Source organism: Scyliorhinus torazame, chromosome 13, assembly GCF_047496885.1.
Source record: "Scyliorhinus torazame isolate Kashiwa2021f chromosome 13, sScyTor2.1, whole genome shotgun sequence".
Classification (NCBI taxonomy): Eukaryota; Metazoa; Chordata; class Chondrichthyes; order Carcharhiniformes; family Scyliorhinidae; genus Scyliorhinus; species Scyliorhinus torazame.
The window spans coordinates 20924448-20945500 of record NC_092719.1 but is presented as its reverse complement, the minus strand read 5'-3'; the positions used below and the strand labels follow the sequence as shown (position 1 = coordinate 20945500).

General features: G+C 49.3%; 1 protein-coding gene across 3 annotated transcripts in view; it reads left to right on the top strand.

The window, feature by feature from the left end:
* The window catches only part of cax1 (cation/H+ exchanger protein 1), a 94075-nt gene that overhangs the window by 69309 nt on the left and 3713 nt on the right, over window positions 1–21053 (top strand). For all 3 annotated transcript variants that reach the window (XM_072471151.1, XM_072471150.1, XM_072471149.1), the window contains 9 exons: window positions 3016–3199; window positions 3401–3500; window positions 5303–5421; window positions 7582–7613; window positions 7898–8010; window positions 9755–9903; window positions 10882–10976; window positions 12695–12773; window positions 14139–14247. In XM_072471151.1, coding sequence (XP_072327252.1) covers window positions 3016–3199; window positions 3401–3500; window positions 5303–5421; window positions 7582–7613; window positions 7898–8010; window positions 9755–9903; window positions 10882–10976; window positions 12695–12773; window positions 14139–14247 — 980 coding nt within the window. The remainder of the gene's footprint in view (window positions 1–3015; window positions 3200–3400; window positions 3501–5302; window positions 5422–7581; window positions 7614–7897; window positions 8011–9754; window positions 9904–10881; window positions 10977–12694; window positions 12774–14138; window positions 14248–21053) is intronic.

Below are 21053 nucleotides of genomic sequence, written 5' to 3'. Positions count from 1 at the left end.
TCTCCAGCTCACCCAGGCTCGCCAACTTCCCGTCCACAAACAGGTCCCCAACCTTCGTATCCCTGCCCTGTGCCACCCCGAAAACCCTCCACCCATTCTTCCTGGGACGAACCGGGGGTTACCCCGTATTGGAGTCCACACCGAGGCCCCAACTCCTCTCTTTCCCCCCCCGTGCCGCCTCCACTGCCCCCAGATTGAGGGCAGCCGCCACCGCCGGGCTCGTGGTGTACCTCCTTGGAGGGAACGGCAGCGGCGCCGTTGCCAGTGCCCCCCAGACTCATACCCCCACAAGACGCTGTCTCCAGCCTCTTCCATGCAGCCCCCTCCCCCTCCATCACCCACTTGCGCACCATCGTCCCAGTAGTACCCACAGAGGTTGGGCAGCGCCAGCCCCCCCCCCCCCCCCCCCCCAATCTCTACTCCGCTCCAGGAACACCCTTACCCTCCATCACTCTTCGCGCCCACACAAACCCCATTATACTCCTGTTGACCTGCCTAAAAAAGGCCTTCGGGATAAACACTGGGAGGCACTGGAACAAGAACAAAAACCTTGGGAGCACCGTCATTTTGACTGACTGCACCCTACCCGCCAAGGACAGTGGCAACGCGTCCCACCTCTTGAACTCCTCCTCCATTTACTCCACCAGCCTTGTGAAATTAAGCCTTATCAGGGCCCCCCAGCCCCTGGCCACCTGGACCCCCAAATACCTGAAGCTCCTCTCCACCCTTTTTAGTGGGAGCTCGCCAATCCCCCTCTCCTGGTCCCCTGGGTGAACCACGAACAGCTCGCTCTTCCCCATATTGAGCTTGTACCCCGGGAAATCCCGAAATTCCCTGAGGATCCTCATTACCTCCGGCATTCCCCCACTGGGTCCGCCACATATAGCAGCAAGTCGTCCGCATAGAGCGACACACTATGCTCCTCCCCACCCCGCACCAACCCCCTCCAGTTCCTCTACTCCCTCAGTGCCATAGCCAGGGGTTCAATAGCCAGTGCGAAGAGCAGGGGGGACAGGGGACACCCCTGCCTCGTCTCTCGGTGCAACCGAAAGTACTCCGACCTCCTCCAGTTTGTGGCCACACTTGCCATCGGGACCTCGTACAACAGCCTAACCCACCTGACAAACCCCTCCCCAAACCTGAACCTCTTCAGCACCTCCCACAGGTACCCCCACTCTACCCTATCAAAGGCTTTCTCAGCATCCATCGCCACCACTATCTCCGCCTCCCCCTCCCTCGCCAGCATCATGATAACGTTCGGAAGCCTCCGCACATTCGCGTTCAACTGCCTCCCCTTCACTGACCCTGTCTGGTCTTCGTGAATGACCTGCGGCGCACAATCCTCAATCCTCTTGGCTGAAACCTTCGCCACCACCTTGGCATTCACATTTAGCAGCGAAATCAGCCTGTAAGACCCACACTGCAGGGGATCCTTGTCCCGCTTCAGGATCAAGGAGATCATTGTCGGGGGCAAGGCCCCCCCCCCCCCTCTTCCTTGCCTCATTGAAGGTCCTAACTAGCAACGGGCCCACCAGGTCCATATATTTTTCATAGAACTCGACCGGGAAACCGTCAGGTCCCGGTGCCTTCCCCGCCTGCATGCCCCATGTCCCTTTGGTCAGCTCCTCCAGCCCAATCAGGGCCCCCAATCCCGCCATCAGTCCCTCCTCCACCTTCGGAAATTGGTCCAGAAAGCGGCCCATCCCTCCCTCCTCCAGTGGGGGCTCGGACCGATACAATTCCTCAAAGTCCCTGAAGACCCCCGGGAAACGCTTTCAGGTACATGCAAGTGAGGGCGTTTGCGAGGCAGCAGGTGAGAATTTCTGCTACTCCCGGCACGGGATTCAAGATAGGGTGATTTTGGGCGTGTGGGTCGGAGAGGGCAAGGTGTCGGCGATATACCAGGAGATGCAAGAAGAGTGGGAGGCTTTGGTAGAGGAGCTGAAGGGTAAATGGGAGGAGGAGTTGGGGGAGGAGATTGAGGGGCTATGGGCTGATGCCCTAAGTAGGGTTAATTCCTCTTCCTCGTGTGCCAGGCTTGGCCTGATACAATTTAAGGTGGTTCATAGAGTGCATATGACGGGGGCGAGGCTGAGTAGGTTCTTTGGGGTGGAGGACAGATGTGGGAGGTGCTCAGGAAGTCCGGCGAACCATGTCCATATGTTTTGGTCATGCCCGGCACTGGAGGGGTTCTTGAGGGGAGTTGCGGGAACAGTATCTATGGTGGTGAAAGTCCGGGTCAAGCCAAGCTGGGGCTAGCACTATTTGGAGTAGTGGACGAGCCGGGAGTGCAGAAGGCGAAAGAGGCCGGCATTCTGGCCTTTGCATCCCTAGTAGCCCGGTGAAGGATCTTGCTAATGTGGAAGGAGGCGAAGCCACCCAGCGTGGAGGCCTGGATAAATGATATGGCTGGGTTTATCAAGTTGGAAAGGATAACGTTTGCCTTGAGAGGGTCTGCGCAGGGGTTCTACAGGCGGTGGCAACCGTTCCTAGACCATCTCGCGGAGCGGTAGATGAAGGTCGGACAGCAGCAGCAACCCGGGGGGGGGGGGGGGGGCCTGAAAAGAGCCCAAAAGTCAGTTTTTTGCGGGAGCAGCCGAATGTGCGACTTAGCTCCGCATTGCCACAACCGGAAGTCCCTTCATCTTTATTAATAAACCTTGTCAATAGTTGATTCTTGTGGCATGCCTAGTTGCAGTTTGCCAACCAATAAATAGTTCACTTATCCCAACTGTTGCCTTTTAGTTAGCCAATCCCTTCATCCATGCTAATATTTCACCTCAAACACCTGTGCAGTAATACTGGAATCTAGTATTTTTGGATATCTCTCTCTCTCTCTCTCTCTCTCCCCATGCCACCCCCAGGCTCTTTAAGCCAACAATGCAAATGGTGTATCATGAAGTTTGTGCTTTTTTTGTATACAGTAACTGTACCACTGTCCTGGAGTTGATTGGAAGGGTTTGGGTGGCCTTTCCTGTTCAAAATTTTCTCTAATAAATCTATTCTTGTCTTCAGTATTTCAGCTCAGAGTAACTTTGCTGTAGGTGCGGTAGTGAATGCCACGTTTGGTTCAATCACTGAGTTGACCTTCTACATAACGGCTCTGATCAAAGGCAGTCATAAGGGGAATAAGTGCTATGAAGAAGTGGTGAAAAGTGCTCTGACAGGAACTCTGCTGGGATGTGTCCTCTTTATCCCAGTAAGTTGTCATTTTAGCAGCTTTCTCTTAAAAATCTAGGAAATGTCACACTCTGCTGGATGTGAAACCTCAAGTTTATCGACGACTCTGAAAGACAGCACTTCCAACAGTGTAGCACTCCCTCTGCGTTAGCATTTCCAAAACATTTAACGCTTTTTTTCTTTTTTGATTCTTGTGATCAGAAACTGTGTTTGTCCATAGGGTATATCCATGGTGATTGGAGGATGCAAACATCAGGAACAGAGGTTCAACAGCCGGTCAGCTGGTGTCAGTTCAGCGCTGCTCTTCATATCTGTGGGAGGTAGGTGGCAAGATTGCAAATGCGCTGAACTGATCAAAAGCTTTTGACAAGGTGCCACACAAGGTTGCTGCATAAACTAAAGATGCATGGCATTGAGGGTAGCATGGGTAGAGGATTGGTTAACTAACAAAGCAGAGAGTGGGGATAAATGGGTGTTTCACTGGTTGGCAACCTGTAACTAGTGGTGTCCCTCAGGGATCAGTGTTGGGCCCACAACTGTTCACAATTTACATAGATGATTTGGAGTTGGGGACCAAGGGCAATGTGTCCAAGTTTGCAGACGACACTAAGATGAGTGGTAAAGCAAAAAGTGCAGAGGATACCGGAAGTCTGCAGAAGGATTTGGATAGGTTAGGTGAATGGGCTAGGGTCTGGCAGATGGAATTCAATGTTGCCAAGTGTGAGGCTATCCATTTTGGGAGGAATAACAGCAGAATGGATTATTATTTAAACGATAAGATGTTAAAACATGCTGCTGTGCAGAGGGACCTGGGTGTGCTGGTGCACGAGTCGCAAAAAGTTGGTGTGCAGGTGCAACAGGTGATTAAGAAGGCTAATCGAGTTTTGTCTTTCATTGCTAGAGGGATGGAGTTCAAGACTAGGGAGGTTATGCTGCAATTGTATAAGGTGTTGGTGAGGCCCCATCTGGAGTATTGTGTTCAGTTTTGGTCTCCTTACCTGAGAAAGGACGTACTGGCACTGGAGGGAGTGCAGAAGAGATTCACTAGGTTGATCCCAGAGTTGAGGGGATTAGATTATGACGAGAGGTTGAGTAGACTGGGACTGTACTCATTGGAGTTTAGAAGGATGCGGGGGGATCTTATTGAGACATATAAAATTATGAAGGGAATAGATAGGATAGATGCGGGCAGGTTGTTTCCACTGGTCGGGGAAAGCAGAACTAGGGGGCATAGCCTCAAAATAAGGGGAAGTAGATTTAGGACCGAGTTTAGGAGGAACTTCACCCAAAGGGTTGTGAATCTCTGGAATTCCTTGCCCAGTGAAGCAGTTGAGGCTCCTTCTTTAAACGTTTTTAAGAAAAAGATAGATGCCTTTCTAAAGAATAAAGGGATTCGGGGATATGGTGTACGGGCCGGAGAGTGGAGCTGAGTCCACAAAGATCAGCCATGATCTCATTGAATGGCGGAGCAGGCTAGAGGGGCCAGATGGCCTACTCCTGTTCCTAGTTCTTATGTTCTTATCTCAGTCTTAAACTTTAATTGATCCAGTCTTTTGTGGGAGTGGGAGAAAAGAGTGTTGGTTTGGAGCTTTAGGATTGTTCCCTCTTTAAGATATTACCACATCAGGGAAAAACCTTCTCTGAATTTACCTTTTATTGAAGTGGGGTTGCTGACTGACCCCCTAATCCAACAGAGGGCATGATTGGCCAGGGTTTCCCCAATGCAATAAAGGTTCGATGTGGGTGTATAGGTAGTCATGACTTATGCAGTATTTTGGTATTTGGTTCCAATGTCCACTGTACATAAATTTTTTTTAAAAAACATGCCATTGTTGTCTCTGTTAGTGAGGTGTGTGTCTCATTGTCAACTGTCGTTTCCCGTTGGAATGTGTACCCGTCTTCAGGAAAGTCCCTTTTTCAAAACCTGCCACAGTCAGGGCCAGCTTGTGGTGTGCGGTCGGGTTTCCGAAGCCACTGCACTTCATATTTCACTGAAATTGGTGGGATAGGAGATGTTGCCACTCTGGGCACGAGAGACCAATTGAGGTTTTTTTTTTTTTTTTGCTGTGACAAACTGCTCTTCCTCCAGTTTGAGTAGCTGTTTTTCTCTTTTTTTTTATAGGGGTGTTTGCGCCGACACTCTTTTCCAAAGTCTATGGAAGTCTAATATGTCAAGGTTGCACCAACTCTACACAGAATGAATCTGGTCCCTTTGAGTGCAGTGACTGTCACTTCAGTGGGGTATGGATTTAATCTTTCATTTAAAAAGCTTCATCTGAAATCTGCTGTTAGCTGATTTACGTGGATGAAGAACTAAACTGTACAATCCTGGGTCTGATGGTTTGTGTAATTTTAGCCAGAGTCTACTGCTCCTGGTCTTTGATCTATTGGCCTTTTGCTGGCAGGCAAGGCCTTGCTATGATGGTTGGACATTGAACGTAGAGAGCTAGACTGAGCCAGGTACAATAATTGACCGCTAGGTTTGGCTACTAGGGGAATCTGCATTTTGCTGCACTCTTGTTGCTCTGTGCCTGTGTCAGCCAATTTATTTGCTGAAGGTAATAATCGCCTATTGTCACGAGTAGGCTTCGATGAAGTTACTGTGAAAAGCCCCTAGTCGCCACATTCCGGCGCCTGTTCGGGGAGGCTGGTACGGGAATTGAACCCGCGCTGCTGGCATTGTTCTGCATTACGCGCCAGCTGTTTAGCCCACTGTGCTAAACCAGGCATCTTGAGTGGATGTGCAAAGGTGGCGTTGCCATCTCAATCCATTCTCAACAGACCATTTCATACTGTGACTGAAAATCCTAGAGCATCCCCAACCTTTGGTTGGTTAGCCCTGTGGCAAGTGAGAAACCCTGCCCTACTGATCCTGACCACGGTGTCACCTATGTAGAAGATGCAATAAGTGCTGATCCTGGGCATTGACTATCAAGCCCAAGATTGTGTAGTTGCCTCTGTAATGATCTGTATCCAGCTAAACACAAGCAGTTTGTTGCTTGTCAATTATTGCAGCTTATTAATGCTAATGCCACCAGAAAGTGAGGATCATGGTTTCTGGATACCTCTGTTTTGATATCTGCTCCTTCCCACATGGCAGTGAATGTCCAGCTAATGGGTCGTAATGACAAATATTGGCCAGGGCAGAGGGACAATCTTCCTGTTTTCCCACTGGGATCTTTTATGCCTATCTGAGGGAGCAGATGGCATGGCATCTTGGTTTATCGTCTCATTATTATTTCATGCAATGTGGACATTGCTGGAAAGGCCTGCATTTACTGGCCATTTGTAGGGCTGCCACAGTCCCAGAAGACCATTGGCTGCTCTCTCCTTGGAGCTAACCAGAGGGTCACCCACCTCCTGGCAAGGTTCAGAAGGCAGGGCCTTCATGAATAACCTCAGTTGATACAGGAATTGAACCCACGTTGTTGGCATCACCCTGCATCACAATCCAGCTAACTGAGATAACTAACCCTCTTACTAATGCCCATTAGTAATTCCATTGAGAGCCTCTGACAGTGCACTGAAATAGGTTATAGGCTCTAGTGTCTGGAATGGGACTTCAACACACACAGCTTTCTGACTCCCAAGGCAGCAACAATGTGACCCATGGAGCCATAGCTGATAGCTTTGAAATGAGGGTGACAGGACTGCATATAAAAGTTTATTTTGAAGTTTATCTCTACCCACTCCCCTGCACCTTTTTTAGATACCAAAGAAATTGAGTTAGTGAGGGGGAAATTACATCTGTTTTTAAGCTTTAATGACTGAAGGATTGTATGCATAACAGTGGCATCAATACTAATTGTCTCAGGCACCTATCTGCATACCTTTTTTATTTTGGGTGGAGGAAGTGAGGCTTCAGCTGGTCCTCTGGCTTTGTTTTGGGTGAGGGAGTACTGTGGGGCTGTGCATTTATCATTATTTTCACTGCACATTAACGACACTAAGAAAATCAAACTGTGATCCTCAGCAATTGTGCAGAATGACTGCCTCATGGTACCAGGGACCCAGGTTTAATTCTGGCCTTTGGCGACCGTCTGTCTGGGTGTTCTGGTTTCCTCCCACAGTTTAAATATGTGCAAGTTGGTGGATTGGCCAAGCTAAATTGCCCAGTCTCCAATGTTCATGTCCGGTGGGGAGTGGGCCTAGGTAGGGTGCTCAAGAATCTGTGCAGACTCGATGCACTGCAGGGATTCTATGGGATGGGATTGTAAAGGCCAGAAGCCTGCTATTACAGTCCAAATGCTGCGTGGACTATGTCCTACTTTCAGGGTGATTTGAGTCTGTCTCCTGCTTGACTGTAGCTGGATTAAAGTGAAATTGAAGATCTTGCTGTTTCTACTGAATTATTCAATATATATATATATATATATATATTCCACCTTTCCTTCCTCACAGCTGCAGAGCACTTTGTTTCACAGTCACATCCAGTAAGTACACATTTTTAGCAATATTTTGGGCTATTATTTCACTCCTTCTGCGCTCGGTGGGAAAGCATGTGCTGAATGAGCACAGTGTACATGCACAGACTTGTGTGCGAGCAGATGAGAAAAATAATGGTAAATACAGTGGCTGAACAATTGGTCATTTTCTTGTAATGTAGAAGACTGCTTGATTGGAATAGTGAGATTTACTATGCTTTTATGCAGAGTGTCACTGAAGCATCATACAAGGTCACCTTTTCTATAACTCTGAATCTCTGTCCCTCCTGTAGACCCCTTATCTATACCGTGTCAATACTTCTCCCTGCATCGTATGTGATTGGTCTCATCTTTTCTCTGAAGACTCACAACCATATTTACGACATTCACATTAGTGACCGCCATGGTAAGTGACACTTCGTCTCCCCACCTCTTAGTTATTCATAATGTGTGTGCAGCAGGGAGAAAGCATCCCTGTCCTGCTCTGTTGCCAACATCCTCAACTCCAACTCTCCCAATCACTGCCCATGTAGATTTGTATCTGTTTTTTGCCCCCTGCAGTAGTGAGCTTGCAATGTCCCATTAGCTCATCACAACTCTCGGCTGCTGTAATTTAATTTTTACTTTTATTAAAAGCTAATTTCTCATAGAAATCCCAGTTAGCAGTATTGGAGACCTTCTGTGCTGTAAATTCTATGATAATCTATGATAATTCCAGCACATTGTATATGCACCAGCTGACCAGTACCCATTCAGCCCAATTCTTCTCTTTCCCCCCCCCCCCCTTTTCATTAAAAAAAATAAAATAATAAATTTAGAGTACCCAAATAGTTTTTTCCAATTAAGGGGCAATTTAGCATGGCCAATGTAGCTAAACTACACATCTTTGGGTTGTGGGGGTGAAACCCACGCAGATCAAATCCCCCTTTCAGCCTTGTAGGTTGTTGCTACATATCAAAATGCTAAATGTTTGTAAAGGTTTCTGCCCCATCACGTTTTTTTTTTTCAGGCAGTTAGTTCCAGATCCTTCCACCCTCTGGGTGAAAAGATTTTCTCTAGAATCTCCTATCCAAATCCTAAATCTGTGTCCTTTGCTTATGGAACCCTGAATTAGGGTGAATAGGGTCTTCCTATCCACATTTATCCGATCTCCCCTTGGCTGCCTCTATTCCAATCCTGGCCTTTCCAATCCTTCCTCCTCCATTCTCCAGGCCACATCCTCCAATCCTCTTTGCAGTCACATCTTTCCTATAGTGCAGTGACCAGCCAGCCTGCATGTAGTACTTTAGCCAGTGTTTTACATAGCTTTGACATCACCTTCCTGTTCTATATTCCATGCCTTTTGCTAATAAAGGCAAATATCCTGCAATGCCTCTTGGTCTTTTTAATCTGAGGAACTATTTCCTGACATTGCAAATCTGGTTGGGTCTAGAGAAATTTGAGAAAATGCCATCTTTAGTTGACCCTGACACTATTAGCCAGTCCCACTCTCAGCCTTCAAGGGTCATGCCAAGTTTTCCAAACATGTTCCAAGTGAGCTGAGATAAAATGAGGCAGGCAGTAAAGTAATCTATTTGTAAACCCCCAACAAAGTAACACTGCATCCTCGGCAATGGATTCCTCCTGCGTCTCAGGAAGGGAGCATTTAACTTGCTGTATCCAAAAACCCAGCTTTTGAAATGATTGGTGAGGATGTGTAAATTGTAGGTGATGCAGAGGTGGAACTGTAAACTTCCTGCTTCAAATGGTGGTTTCAGTTCCCTGTACATTGGACTGAAGCCAAGAACTTGCTTCCTGACTATTCTGCTGGTCTTCAGTAACACAGTCTCGAGAGCAATCTTGTATATGCTCTGTCCAAGAGCACAGTCAGTTTCTTCAGACCGAAGGACCCCTGCAATGATGTTCCATGGCACCTCATGTGCTAAGAGGAATGCTTGTTAAATGTCTGTTTTCCACTTCGTAGCCAGCTTGATTCTATACCATATGTTCTGCAATTTGTTTGGCTTTATACATCACTTTTATAAAACGATATAGGATAGGAGGCTATTTGGCCCATTGTGTCTGTGCAGATGATAAGTTAGCCAATTAGTCCCACTTGCCACCTGTACAAAAGATGTTTGCTGGTGTCAGATTAACATGCACCTTCTCAGTTCCAGGACACAGCCACAATGTTGTCATTCACTGGTCACGATGGAGAGCTGTGGTGTTGCTCATTGTAGCCACTGTTTTCATGTCTGCCTGTGCTGAGCTGGTGTCTGAACACATTAACCCCTTGCTGTCCAACTCTGTAATCTCATCGGTAAGTCCCTCTGCATTTCTGTCTGTTCAGTGAGTCAATAGTACCGTGTGTTTTTAAAAATATATCCACATTGATGAATGACTGGATTTTGGTGAGCTGTGTAGGTTGGTGCTGTCTCTACAGCGTTCCTTTGCTGTGTAAAAGTAATTGTTTTGTCTGCCAATCCTATAACTGGCTCAGTTGTGGTTCCTTGGTATGGGTCTGCAGTTTGACTCCTAGAATTGTGTAGTGCTGAAGGAGGTCATTAGTCCATCCAAGCTATTTAATAGTACCATTCCCCTCTCTTCACATCGCCATGCAATCTGTATCAGTATTACTTATTGAAAGTTGCTGTTGAATCTTTTTCCACCATCACCTTTTTTCAGGATGTCACTCCCAGTCTTGATTCTTTAGAACTTTAGATGGCATAATGATCTGTACCACATTTGAGGCAACTTATTCATGTGATTTAATAGACATCAGAAACAAATTTGATGTCTTGGCTGCTTGAATGTATATAGCACTGCAGGTGTGCACCCAAGATGTTATTATCAAACGCCTACCTTTTTGATTTGCTGAACGGATGTTGGCATTGCTGGCTAGGCCGTCATTTATTGCTGATCCCTAATTGTCCTCAATGGTGGAGGTGAGTCGCCACCTTCCGCTGTAGTTCCTGTGTTGGGAAGGGAGTTCAAGGTCCGAAAAGGTGATAGAGCAAGGATGTGCCTGGATTAGAAACAGGCTGAGATTGATTAGCTTTCTTGGAGGGGCTAGGGAGGGCATGTGTGCAGATCTATGAATAAACTGAAATTTAAGGAAAAATAACTACCTGTAGGTTAAATAGGGTAGAATCTGGGAGATTTGTGTGGTGCTGGTTTGGTACTTTTGTGTTTGACAACTGTTTTTTTTTTTTCTTTTGGCCTGAAAAGGGCAGAAATTAATGTGGCGACTGCTTTATTCTAACTGCTGCCCTCTTCTGTGTTTTGCTATCCAAAACAGTACTTTCTCGGTGTGACTGTCTTGGCAATGGTTCCTGAGCTTCCCGAGATTGTAAATGGAATCCAGTTTGCACTGCAGAATAACATCAGCCTCAGGTATGTTGCTGCTAATTGAGGGGCAGAGAACAACGTGCTTCACTGTTGTTCAGCTTTTGTGAACTGGCCTGACTTTTTTTCTTGGCTCTTCCTTGTGCCAGGTATATTGAGGAGGTGGTGAAATGCCTATTTGTTTTGGGGTTTTTTTGGGGTGGGGAGGAGGAAGAGAAGAGAGAGAGGATGAGCGAGAGAGAGATTGTATGTGTGGAACTGCGCCTCCTCACTTTACATTCTGCTGACAGTTGACCAAACTTTTTCTTCACTAATGTGAGGGTAGAAGTCAGTTTGGCAATTGATCTAGAAACTAGTATCCATGCTGAATGTAGTCTTTGGTGTAAAGTACAAATAACTTAAAAATCTCTATACCTTCAGGGTCAAAAGCAATTGATCAATGAAGACCCAAAATGCAGTTTCCCTCTCTCAGGCAGGATTAAAAGTATAGTCCAGTTAAGCATTATATAGATGCATAGAAGATAGGAGCAGGAGGCCTTTTGGCCCTTCGAGTCTGCTCTGCATTACATCAGGATCATGGCTGATCATCTAACTCAATAATCTAGTCCTGCTTTCTCCCCATAGCCTTTGATTCCCCCATTCGCCCCAGGTGCTATAATCTAGCTGCCTCTTGAATATATTCAATTAACAGACCACAATTATGTTTTTAATGCAACAAAACATTTTCAATGCAGAATGGGTGCAGTATAGAATGGGACTTGTTGTAAATACAGGTTGAGTATCCCTTATTCGCAATGCTTGGGGCCACGAGTGTCTAGGATTCTGGAATTTCTAATCTTAGTACCACAAGTAGGCTCACATTAACACTGCAATGAAGTTACTGTGAAAAGCCCCTAGTCGCCACACTTCGGCGCCTGTTCAGGTAGACCGAGGGAGAATTCGGAATATCCAATTTGCCTAACAAGCACGACATTTGGGACTTGTGGGAGGAAACTGGAGCACCCGGAGGAAACTCTCTCAGATAAGGGAAGAATGTGCAAGCTCCACACAGTGGACCCAAGCCAGGAATCAAACCTGGGTCCCTGGAGCTGTGAAGAAACGGTGCTTACCACTAATACCATGCCACCTGTGGTATTTTGGAATACGAAGCTGCAAAAACCCTTGGACAGTGCTCTGAATCACTGGTCTGTGCAGTGTGGCTTCCCTCCCGATAAGGAATTAGGTACTGGGTTCAACCGAGTGCAACAAACACATGGCATCGGTTGGAAGGATACACACGCACGTGGCACAAACTGCCAACACTGGGGACTCAAACATGATTTCAGCATGTGGAAAAGAGTGCGGATTTCAGAGCTTTTTGAATGAGTGATACTCCACCTGAATAGAACAAAAAATTCCAAGTAATACAAATACGAACCCCCCCCCCCCTCTCCCCAGAGTGAAATGCCAAGTCCACAACCCCAAATATGGCCTGAGCAGGCATGACTGTAATTCTAATCGAAGGATATTAGCAGTATTGTTAAAAACAAAACAAAAATAAACAGAAGCTGGCAAGGCTGGTGGTTGGGGAGGGGGGTGAAACACTAATCATAGTATTTGACTTGCTTTTGTTAATTAGTAAGAAAACCAGATGTAGAGATTTCTCAGGATTCTTGCAAAGGGACCATGCCAATGGAAGCAAGTTACTTGGGAATTGGGTGAGTGATGGGGTGTGCCCCTCCTTTTTATAGATGATTTTGGTTCATCCGATATCTTTGTCTCCTCAGCCTGGAGGTTGGAAGTTCCATCGCAGTACAAGTGTGTATGCTGCAAATCCCAGTCCTGGTACTTTTCTCAGTCATTTATGTAAGTACATCACACCACGAGTGACTGTGACAATCTTACACATGGGAATTAAGATGGGAGGGAAATCGAGGAGTTAGCACAGCTGTGGAAGAATTTGCACACTGGGATGAAGAGCAAATTAAATATATTATGGACGGGAGCTGTTTGAGGTTCTGCGAAGAGATGTATGTAGCCCAGGAAAGAGGAACTTTGTGGAGGGTCTAGATTGGAGCTCAAAGAGTATCATGTGGCCCAACAATTAGAGTCCCTTCTATTTGGAACCATGCAAGCTTCAGATGTTTTAGGGGTGGAGGAAGAAGGGTTAGAGTAGTGTCACTGGAACCAAGTGTATTGGCAGAGATGTGGCCCAAGGCAATGAATGGTTCATTGTTTCAGATACAATTAATACTTAGTTGGAGGCAGTGAGCTGTGATTGGTCACAGAGGATGGTCCAGGTGCTACAGGCAGGATGAAAATTGGATTCTGAGCAGGGAATGGTCTTCAGTGGCTGGGTGAGCATTGAGCTAAGGCAGTTGGTGGGGGGGGGGGAATTGATTTGGAAGAGTACAAGGTGAAAGTGGAAGCTGAGTTCCAGTAATTCAGTGACGTGACGTGCCAAGAGTTCTCATATTGGGTGTGAAGCTTCAATGGGTTGAGCAGTGTTTTCCTATTGGTGCCACTATCTTCATTTTTGGCAATGGTTGACCGAATACGAGCAAGAAAATGGACAGAAGCTTCAAGTGCATATATTAAAAATGGGATGTGTAGCTAAATAAGTGCCTGTCTTCCTTTGGGTGAAACTGGAGGAATTAATAATGAGGAAATGGCAGTGGCAGAGACTTTGAAGACCGAATATGCTTAATAGATTCTGAAAACATTCCAAGAATAGTGAAGGGGGAAACTTCATCACTGGAAAAATAATGGAACTGAGGGAGGATTCAGCCTCTGGATCCAGTGCCTCCATCCTAGGATCTTTAAAGAAGTGGCTACAGAGATTGGGGGGGGGGGGGGGGGGGGTGCGGTGCAATGCATTGGTTTTATTATTTTTTTTACTAAAAGGGCGAGACTGTCCCAGAGAGCAGTGGGGCTGGACCAGTTAACCCTTCACTTTACTGTTCATTCCCCATAAATCTACAAGTGAGTGGAGTTGAATCTGCAAACAGATTAACCATGGAATGGGGGATGGATGGCCTGCTCTTGTTCTCTTGTACAGTACTCAATTTAGCACGGTGCAACATTTTGCTGGAAAACCAAGTTCTTGTGTAACTTTTGTGGAAACCAAAGGCTTGTATTTGGTTGCAGGGTTCTGATTAGACTTTTCAAGTGCCAAGAAATTAATCCCCTCTCTCCCCATACTGACCATTGTGCCATCTGCTTTTTGCTTAGCCTGTAGGGTTTAATTTGCTGTTCAGTGATCTCCACCTTTGGGCATCAATATTCAGTGTCATCTTAATGAACTATATCTTCATGGATGGAAAGTGTGACTATTTCCAAGGTAGGTTGACTTTCTTTTAATGAGCTGTATGGAGGAATCAAACAGTAGAATTATGGTCCTTGTATTCATTATCGCACCTGGGAGAGGAACAATGAATTGTTTAATCGCAAAGTAATGTAATGATGTTTGGTCAATTCTTTTCTATGCATTTACCTCGGCTCTTTTTTTAATTCTGTTCCTGAAGCTCTGGGTTCCTGCTTCATTTCCATGACTAAGTCCTTAAAGAAGGTGGTAAATAGCTTCCACCTGGAATGGAATTCCTCCTCCGATCTGGCATACTTGATCTTTTCCAATTTCAAAAACTAAAGTCCCCCAACCACGCTGGCAACCTCCATCCAAAGAGGATTCTCCTCCGGGCAATCCGAGGCGAAGGCCAGAACATCGGCCTTCTTCCCCTGCAGAAGTGCCGACGAGTCCGACGCTCTAAAGATTGCCACCAATGGATTCTACTCCAGCCTGATCCCCACAATAGAACATAGTGCAGAAGGAGGCCATTTGGCCCATCAAGTCTGCACCGACCCACTTAAGCCCTCATTTCCACCCGATCCCTGTAACCAAATAACCCCTCCTAACCATTTTGGTCACGAAGGGCAATTTATCATGTTCAATCCACCTAACCAGCACGTCTTTGAACTGTGGGAGGAAACCAGAGCACCCAGAGGAAACCCACGCAGACACTGGGAGAACGTGCAGACTCTGTACAGACCCCAGCAGGGAATCGAACCTTGGACCCCGACACTGAAGCCACTGTGCTACCGTACTGCCCACGACAGTCTCAAAAATGACGACCCAAAGGTTAAGCAGCTTGGGCAGGACCAGAACATGTCACTGGCCCCATCAAACAACACACACCTGCCCTCTATTCTGGGGAAAAACACTCCTGCGTGCTCTAGTTGTTATGTGCATCAGTGAACTACTTTAAACTAACTCAGGCTCAGCCTTGCACAAGAGGTGGAATTCACCCTGTGCAAAATCTCACTCCACACCCCTCCCTCCAGCCTTGGGGCCCAGTTCTTCCTTCCACTTCCCTTTCACTTTCTCTAACAGTGTCTTCCCTGGCTCCAACAACCACCCATGTATATCGGATATCTTCCCCTATCTCGTCTAGAGATAATATAGCATCTTGTCCGGAAGTGTAGGTTCCGGTAGCCGAGGGAGTGAAGACTTCTGTTTCCTAACCTGCATGTACCTTTTTAAAAATTTAAAGTACCCAATTCTTTTTTCCAAATTAAGGAGCAATTTAGCATAGCCAATTCACCTACCCTGCACAACTTTTTGGGTTGTGGGGGTGAGACCCACGCAGGCACGGGGAGAATGTGCAAGCTCCACCCAGACAGTGGGCTGGGATTGAACCCGAGTCATTGGCGCCGTGAGGCCGCCGTGCTACCCACACCTGCATATACCTAAACAAATGCTTCCTTGGGAGTTGAAGTTTCTCCACTATCTTCTCCAGTCCTACAAACCTATTATCCCTTAACTTCTCAACCCTCCCCTCTCCCCCCGGAAGTTCTGGAGGGGCCGGACGTGGGGGCCTTTGTGGTCACCATGTTGAACTCGCTGATGGGAACGGGGTGCTTCCGGGGGCCCCTGTAGCTGGAAGGGGCCCATAGTGTTGGCGAGGAGGCCCAAGGCTAACGAGCCTCTGCAGGCGGTGCTGGTGCGGTTCCATCGGTTCGTCGATCGGGAGTGTGTGCTCAGATGGGCCAAGAAGGAGAGGAGCAGCAGGTGTGGCGAAGAGGAGGGCCGGGTACAATTGGGTGAAGTTTGGCATGTTGCAGTCAGTGCGACTGTGGGTTACGTACAAGGACCGGCACCATTATTTTGAGTCTCCAGAGGAGGCGTGGGCCTTTGTTCAGGCCGAGAAGCTGGACACCGACTGAGGGTCGGGATGGGTGATTGGGGACTGCGGTGGATATGTTATACCTATTTTTGGTTCGGGGTGGGGGGCCTTTGCATTGTTTTGGGTTTCTTCTTCTGTGTTTTTCTCTTTCGGGTTTTGGGAGGGTGGATGGGGCGGATGGTGCACTGTTTTGGTTGGTGGCGGGGCCTGGTAGGTGGAGAGCGCGGGCTTTTTTCCCGCGCCGAAGACTGGGGGGGGCGGGGCTGGGGGGGGAAGCAAGGATTGTTTCCTGCGCTTAGAGGGAAGGGGGAGAGCCTGTGGATGGGGAGCGGGAGAGGAGGGTGTGCCACACAACTGGAGGAGGCTGGAGTGGCCAGGGTCAGCAGGAGTCAGCTGACTTGTGGAAGTGCAATGGGGAGAGTAAACCAGCTAGGATGGGTCCTAGTGGGGGGGGAGGGGAAATAGAGTTGCTGCTGCTAAGGTCAAGGAGGAGCTGGAGCAAGTGGGGGTGTCTAGACGGGGGTATGCCGCTGTGGGGAACGGGCCGGGTGTAGGGTGCGGGTGCGTGGCTGGCCGAGGAGGGGTTATGGCTAGTCGGCGGGGGAGGGGGCGGGTAGCCCCCTGATCCGGCTGATAACCTGGAATGTAAGGGGACTGAATGGGCCAGTTAAGCGGGCCCGCGTGTTCACGCGCCTGAAGGGGCTCAAGGCGGATGTGGCTATGCTCCAGGAGACACACCTGAAGGTGGCAGACCAGGTAAGACTGAGGAAAGGGTGGGTAGGTCAGGTGTTTCACTCGGGGCTAGATGCCAAAAATCGAGGGGTGGCGATCTTGGTGGGAAAGAAGGTGTCATTCGAGGCGTTGAGCATTGTGGCAGATAATGGCGGTAGGTATAAGTGGTAAGTTGCAGGGAGAGGGTGGTACTGGTCAATGTGTATGCTCCGAACTGGGACGATGCGGGTTTTATGTGGCGTATGTTGGGTCGGATCCCAGACTTGGAAGTGGGGGCCTGATAATGGGGGGAGATTTTAACACGGTGCTGGATCCGGCACTGGATCGCTCCAGGTCTAGGACGGGTAGGAAGCCGGCGGCGGCTAGAGTGCTGAGGGGGTTTATGGACCAGATGGGAGGGGTGGACCCTTGGAGATTTGCAAGGCTGGGGGCTAGGGAATATTCATTCTTCTCATGTCCATAAGGCTTATTCTCGAATCGACTTTTTCATTTTGAGTAGGGTGCTGATAGCGAGAGTAGAGGTTACGGAGTATTCGGCAATAGCCATTTCAGACCACGCCCTGCATTGGGTGGACTTGGAGATGGGGGAGGAGAGGGACCAGTGCCCGCTGTGGCGCTTGGAGGTGGGACTGTTGGCGGACGAGGAGGTGAGCGAGCGGGTCCGAGGAAGTATAGAGAGGTACTTGGAGACTAACGACAACGGGGTGGTCAGAGTGGGGATGGTCTGGGAGGCACTCAAGGTGGTGGTGAGGGGACAGCTGATCTCCATTAGGGCCCACAAGGAGCGGGGGGAGAGGCTGGTGGGGGAGATGGTGAGGGTAGACAGGAGGTATGCGGAAGAGCCTGAGGAAGGATTGTTGAGGAAGAGGCGCAGCCTCCAGGCCGAATTCGACCTGGTGACCACCAGGAAGGCGGAGGTGCAGTGGAGGAAGGCCCAGGGGGTGATCTACGAGTATGGGAAAAGGCGAGCCGGATGCTGGCGCATCAGCTAGGGAGATCGGGGGAGTTAAGGACCGGGGCGGGAGCGTGGTGCGGAGTGGGGTTGGCATCAATGGGGTCTTCAGGGACTTCTACGCGGAATTGTACCGATCTGAACCCCCACGGGAGGAGGGAGGGATGGGCTGTTTCCTGGACAAATTGAGGTTTCCTAAGGTGGAAGAGGGACTGGGGGCCCCGATTGGGCTGGAGGAGCTGATCAAAGGGATAGGAAAGGAAGCATGCAGGCGGGGAAGGCACGGGGCCGGTCGAGTTCTATAAAAAATATATGGACCTGTTGGGCCCGCTGTTAGTTAGGACCTTTAATGAGTCAAGGGAGGGTGGTGGGGGGCTTTACCCCCGACGATGTCCCGGGCACTGATCTCCTTGATCCTGAAGCGGGACAAGGATCCCCTGCAATGTGAGTCTTGCAGACCAATTTCCTTGCTAAATGTGGATGCCAAGGTGCTGGCGAAGGTCTTAGCCACGAGGATTGAGGGTTGTGTGCCGCAGATCATCCATGAAGACCAGACGGGGTTTGTGAAGGGGAGACAGCTGAACGCGAATGTGCAGAGGCTTCTGAACGTTGTCATGATGCCGGCGAGGGAGGGGGAGGCGGAGATAGTGGTGGCGATGGATGCTGAGAAAGCCTTTGATAGGGTAGAGTGGGGGTACCTGTGGGAGGTGCTGAAGAGGTTCAGGTTTGGGGAGGGATTTGTCAGGTGGGTTAGGCTGTTGTATGAGGTCCCGATGGCGAGTGTGGCCACAAATAGGAGGAGGTCAGAGTACCTTCGGTTGCACTGAGGGATGAGACTGGTGTCCCCCCTGTCCCCACTGCTCTTAGCACTGGCGATTGAACCCCTGGCTATGGCACAGAGTCGAGGAACTGGAGGGGGTTGGTGCGGGGTGGGGAGGAGCATAGGGTGTCGCTTTATGCGGATGACCTGCTGCTGTATGTGGTGGACCCGGTGGGAGGAATGCCAGAGGTAATGAGGATCCTTGGGGAATTCGGGGACTTTTTGGGGTACGAGCTCAATATGGGGAAGAGCGAGCTGTTCGTAGTTCAGCTAGGGGACCAGGAGAGGGGGATTGGCGAGCTCCCACTAAAAAGGGCGGAGAGGAGCTTCAGGTATTTGGGGGTCCAGGTGGCCAGGAGCTGGGGGGCCCTGCATAGGCTTAACTTTACAAGGCTGGTGGAGCAAATGGAGGAGGAGTTCAAGAGGTGGGACGCATTGCCGCTGTCCTTGGCGAGTAGGGTGCAGTCAATCAAAATGACGGTGCTCCCAAGGTTTTTGTTCCTGTTCCAGTGCCTCCCCGTGTTTATCCCAAAGGCTTTTTTCAGGTGGGTTAACAGGAGTATAATGGGGTTTGTGTGGGCGCGAGGGACTCCGAGGGTGAGAAGGGTGTTCCTGGAGCGGAGTAGAGATGGGGGGGGGGGGGGGGGCTGGCGCTGCCCAACCTCTGTGGGTACTACTGGGCCGCCAATGCGACAATGGTGCGCAAGTGGGTGATGGAGGGGAAGGGGGCTGCATGGAAGAGGCTGGAGACGGTGTCCTGTGTGGGTACGAATCTGGGGGCACTGGCAACGGCGCCGCTGCTGCTCCCTCCGAGGTATACCACTAGCCTGGTGGCGGTGGCAGCCCTCAAAATTTGGGGGCAGTGGAGGTGGCATAGGGGGGAAGTTGCGGCCTCGGCGTGGACCCCATTACGGGGGAACCACCGGTTTGCCCCAGGAAGAATGGGTGGAGGATTTTCGGGGTGGCACAGGGCAGGGATACGAACGTTGGGACACCTGTTTGTGGACGGGAAGTTCGCGAGCTTGAGTGAGCTGGAGGAGAAGTACGGGCTCCCCCTGGGGAACACCTTCAGGTACTTGCAGGTAAGGGCGTTTGCCAGACGGCAGGAGGTGGAATTTCCGCGGCTACTGCCACACACCGTACAGGACAGGGTGCTCTCGGGGTGGGTGGGAGTGGGGAAGATCTCGGACACTTACCAGGTGATGCAGGAGGAGGAGGAGGGTTTCGGTGGTAGAGTTGAAAGGTAAGTGGGAGGAGGAGTTGGGAGAGGAGATCGAAGAGGGGACGTGGGCAGATGCCCTAAGGAGGGTGAATTCTTCCTCTTCATGCGCGAGGCTCAGCCCTGTACAGTTTAAGGTGCTGCACAGGGCACACATGACTGGGACAAGGATGAGCCGGTTCTTTGGGGGTGAGGACAGGTGTGTTAGGAGCTCAGGGAGCTCAGCAAATCACACCCATATGTTCTGGGCAGGCATGCCCAGCGCTGGAGGGATTTTGGAAGGGCGTAGCGAGGACGGTGTTGAGGGTGGTAGGATCCAGGGTCAAACCAGGCTGGGGGCTCGCAATATTTGGGGTGGCAGAGGAGCCGGGAGTGCAGGAGGCGAAAGAGGCCGGAATTCTGGCCTTTGCGTCCCTGGTAGCCCGGCGAAGGATTCTCCTTCAGTGGAAAGATGCGAGGCCCCCAAGCGTGGAATCCTGGGTCAGCGATATGGCAGGGTTCATTAAATTGGTGAGGGTGAAATTCGCCTTGAGAGGGTCTACAAGGGTTCTGTAGGCGGTGGTAACCGTTCTTAAACTTTCTGGCAGAACGATAGACATTGGCCAATGGCAGCAGCAGCTCTGGGGGGGGGGGGGGGGGGGGGGTTTACTTTATTTTTGTTTGTTATTTACACTGGAGGGTTTGAGGGGGTGTATACACCTGTTAAGTCAGGGTGTTAATGTAAATGTATTATTTATGTACAGGGGGGAGGGGTTTGGGGGGTTGCTTTTTTAGATTGTGTTTTGTACTTCACCCTGTTGGGTTCTTTTTTTTTCTCATTTTTTTCTCATGAAAATCTTTAATAAAAATTATTTTTTTTAAAAAGATGATTTACCTCTGGAACAGTCCCCCAAGGAAGGCGTCTGGATCGGATTTAAAAGCCTCCTGATATTGGCCGCCTGCCCTGGCCAAACCCGTCTGGTCCTCCGATCACCTCTGGCACTTTCGCTAATACCTTTTTTTGCTTCGGTATTCAACAGTGAAATAGGCCTGTAAGATCCACAGTATCTTTGTCCATCTCTGAGATCAAGAAATCGACATCTGTGCCAATGTGGTCGTCAGCACACCAACCCTGCCCCACCCACCCAAAACAAAGTCATCAACCCCCAATAAGTATGGTGCCAACAAGGCTGCAAACTGAATTCCACCAGGAAATCACCTGGCCCCGTGCCTTGCCGCACTGCATGGAACAAATACAGTCCAT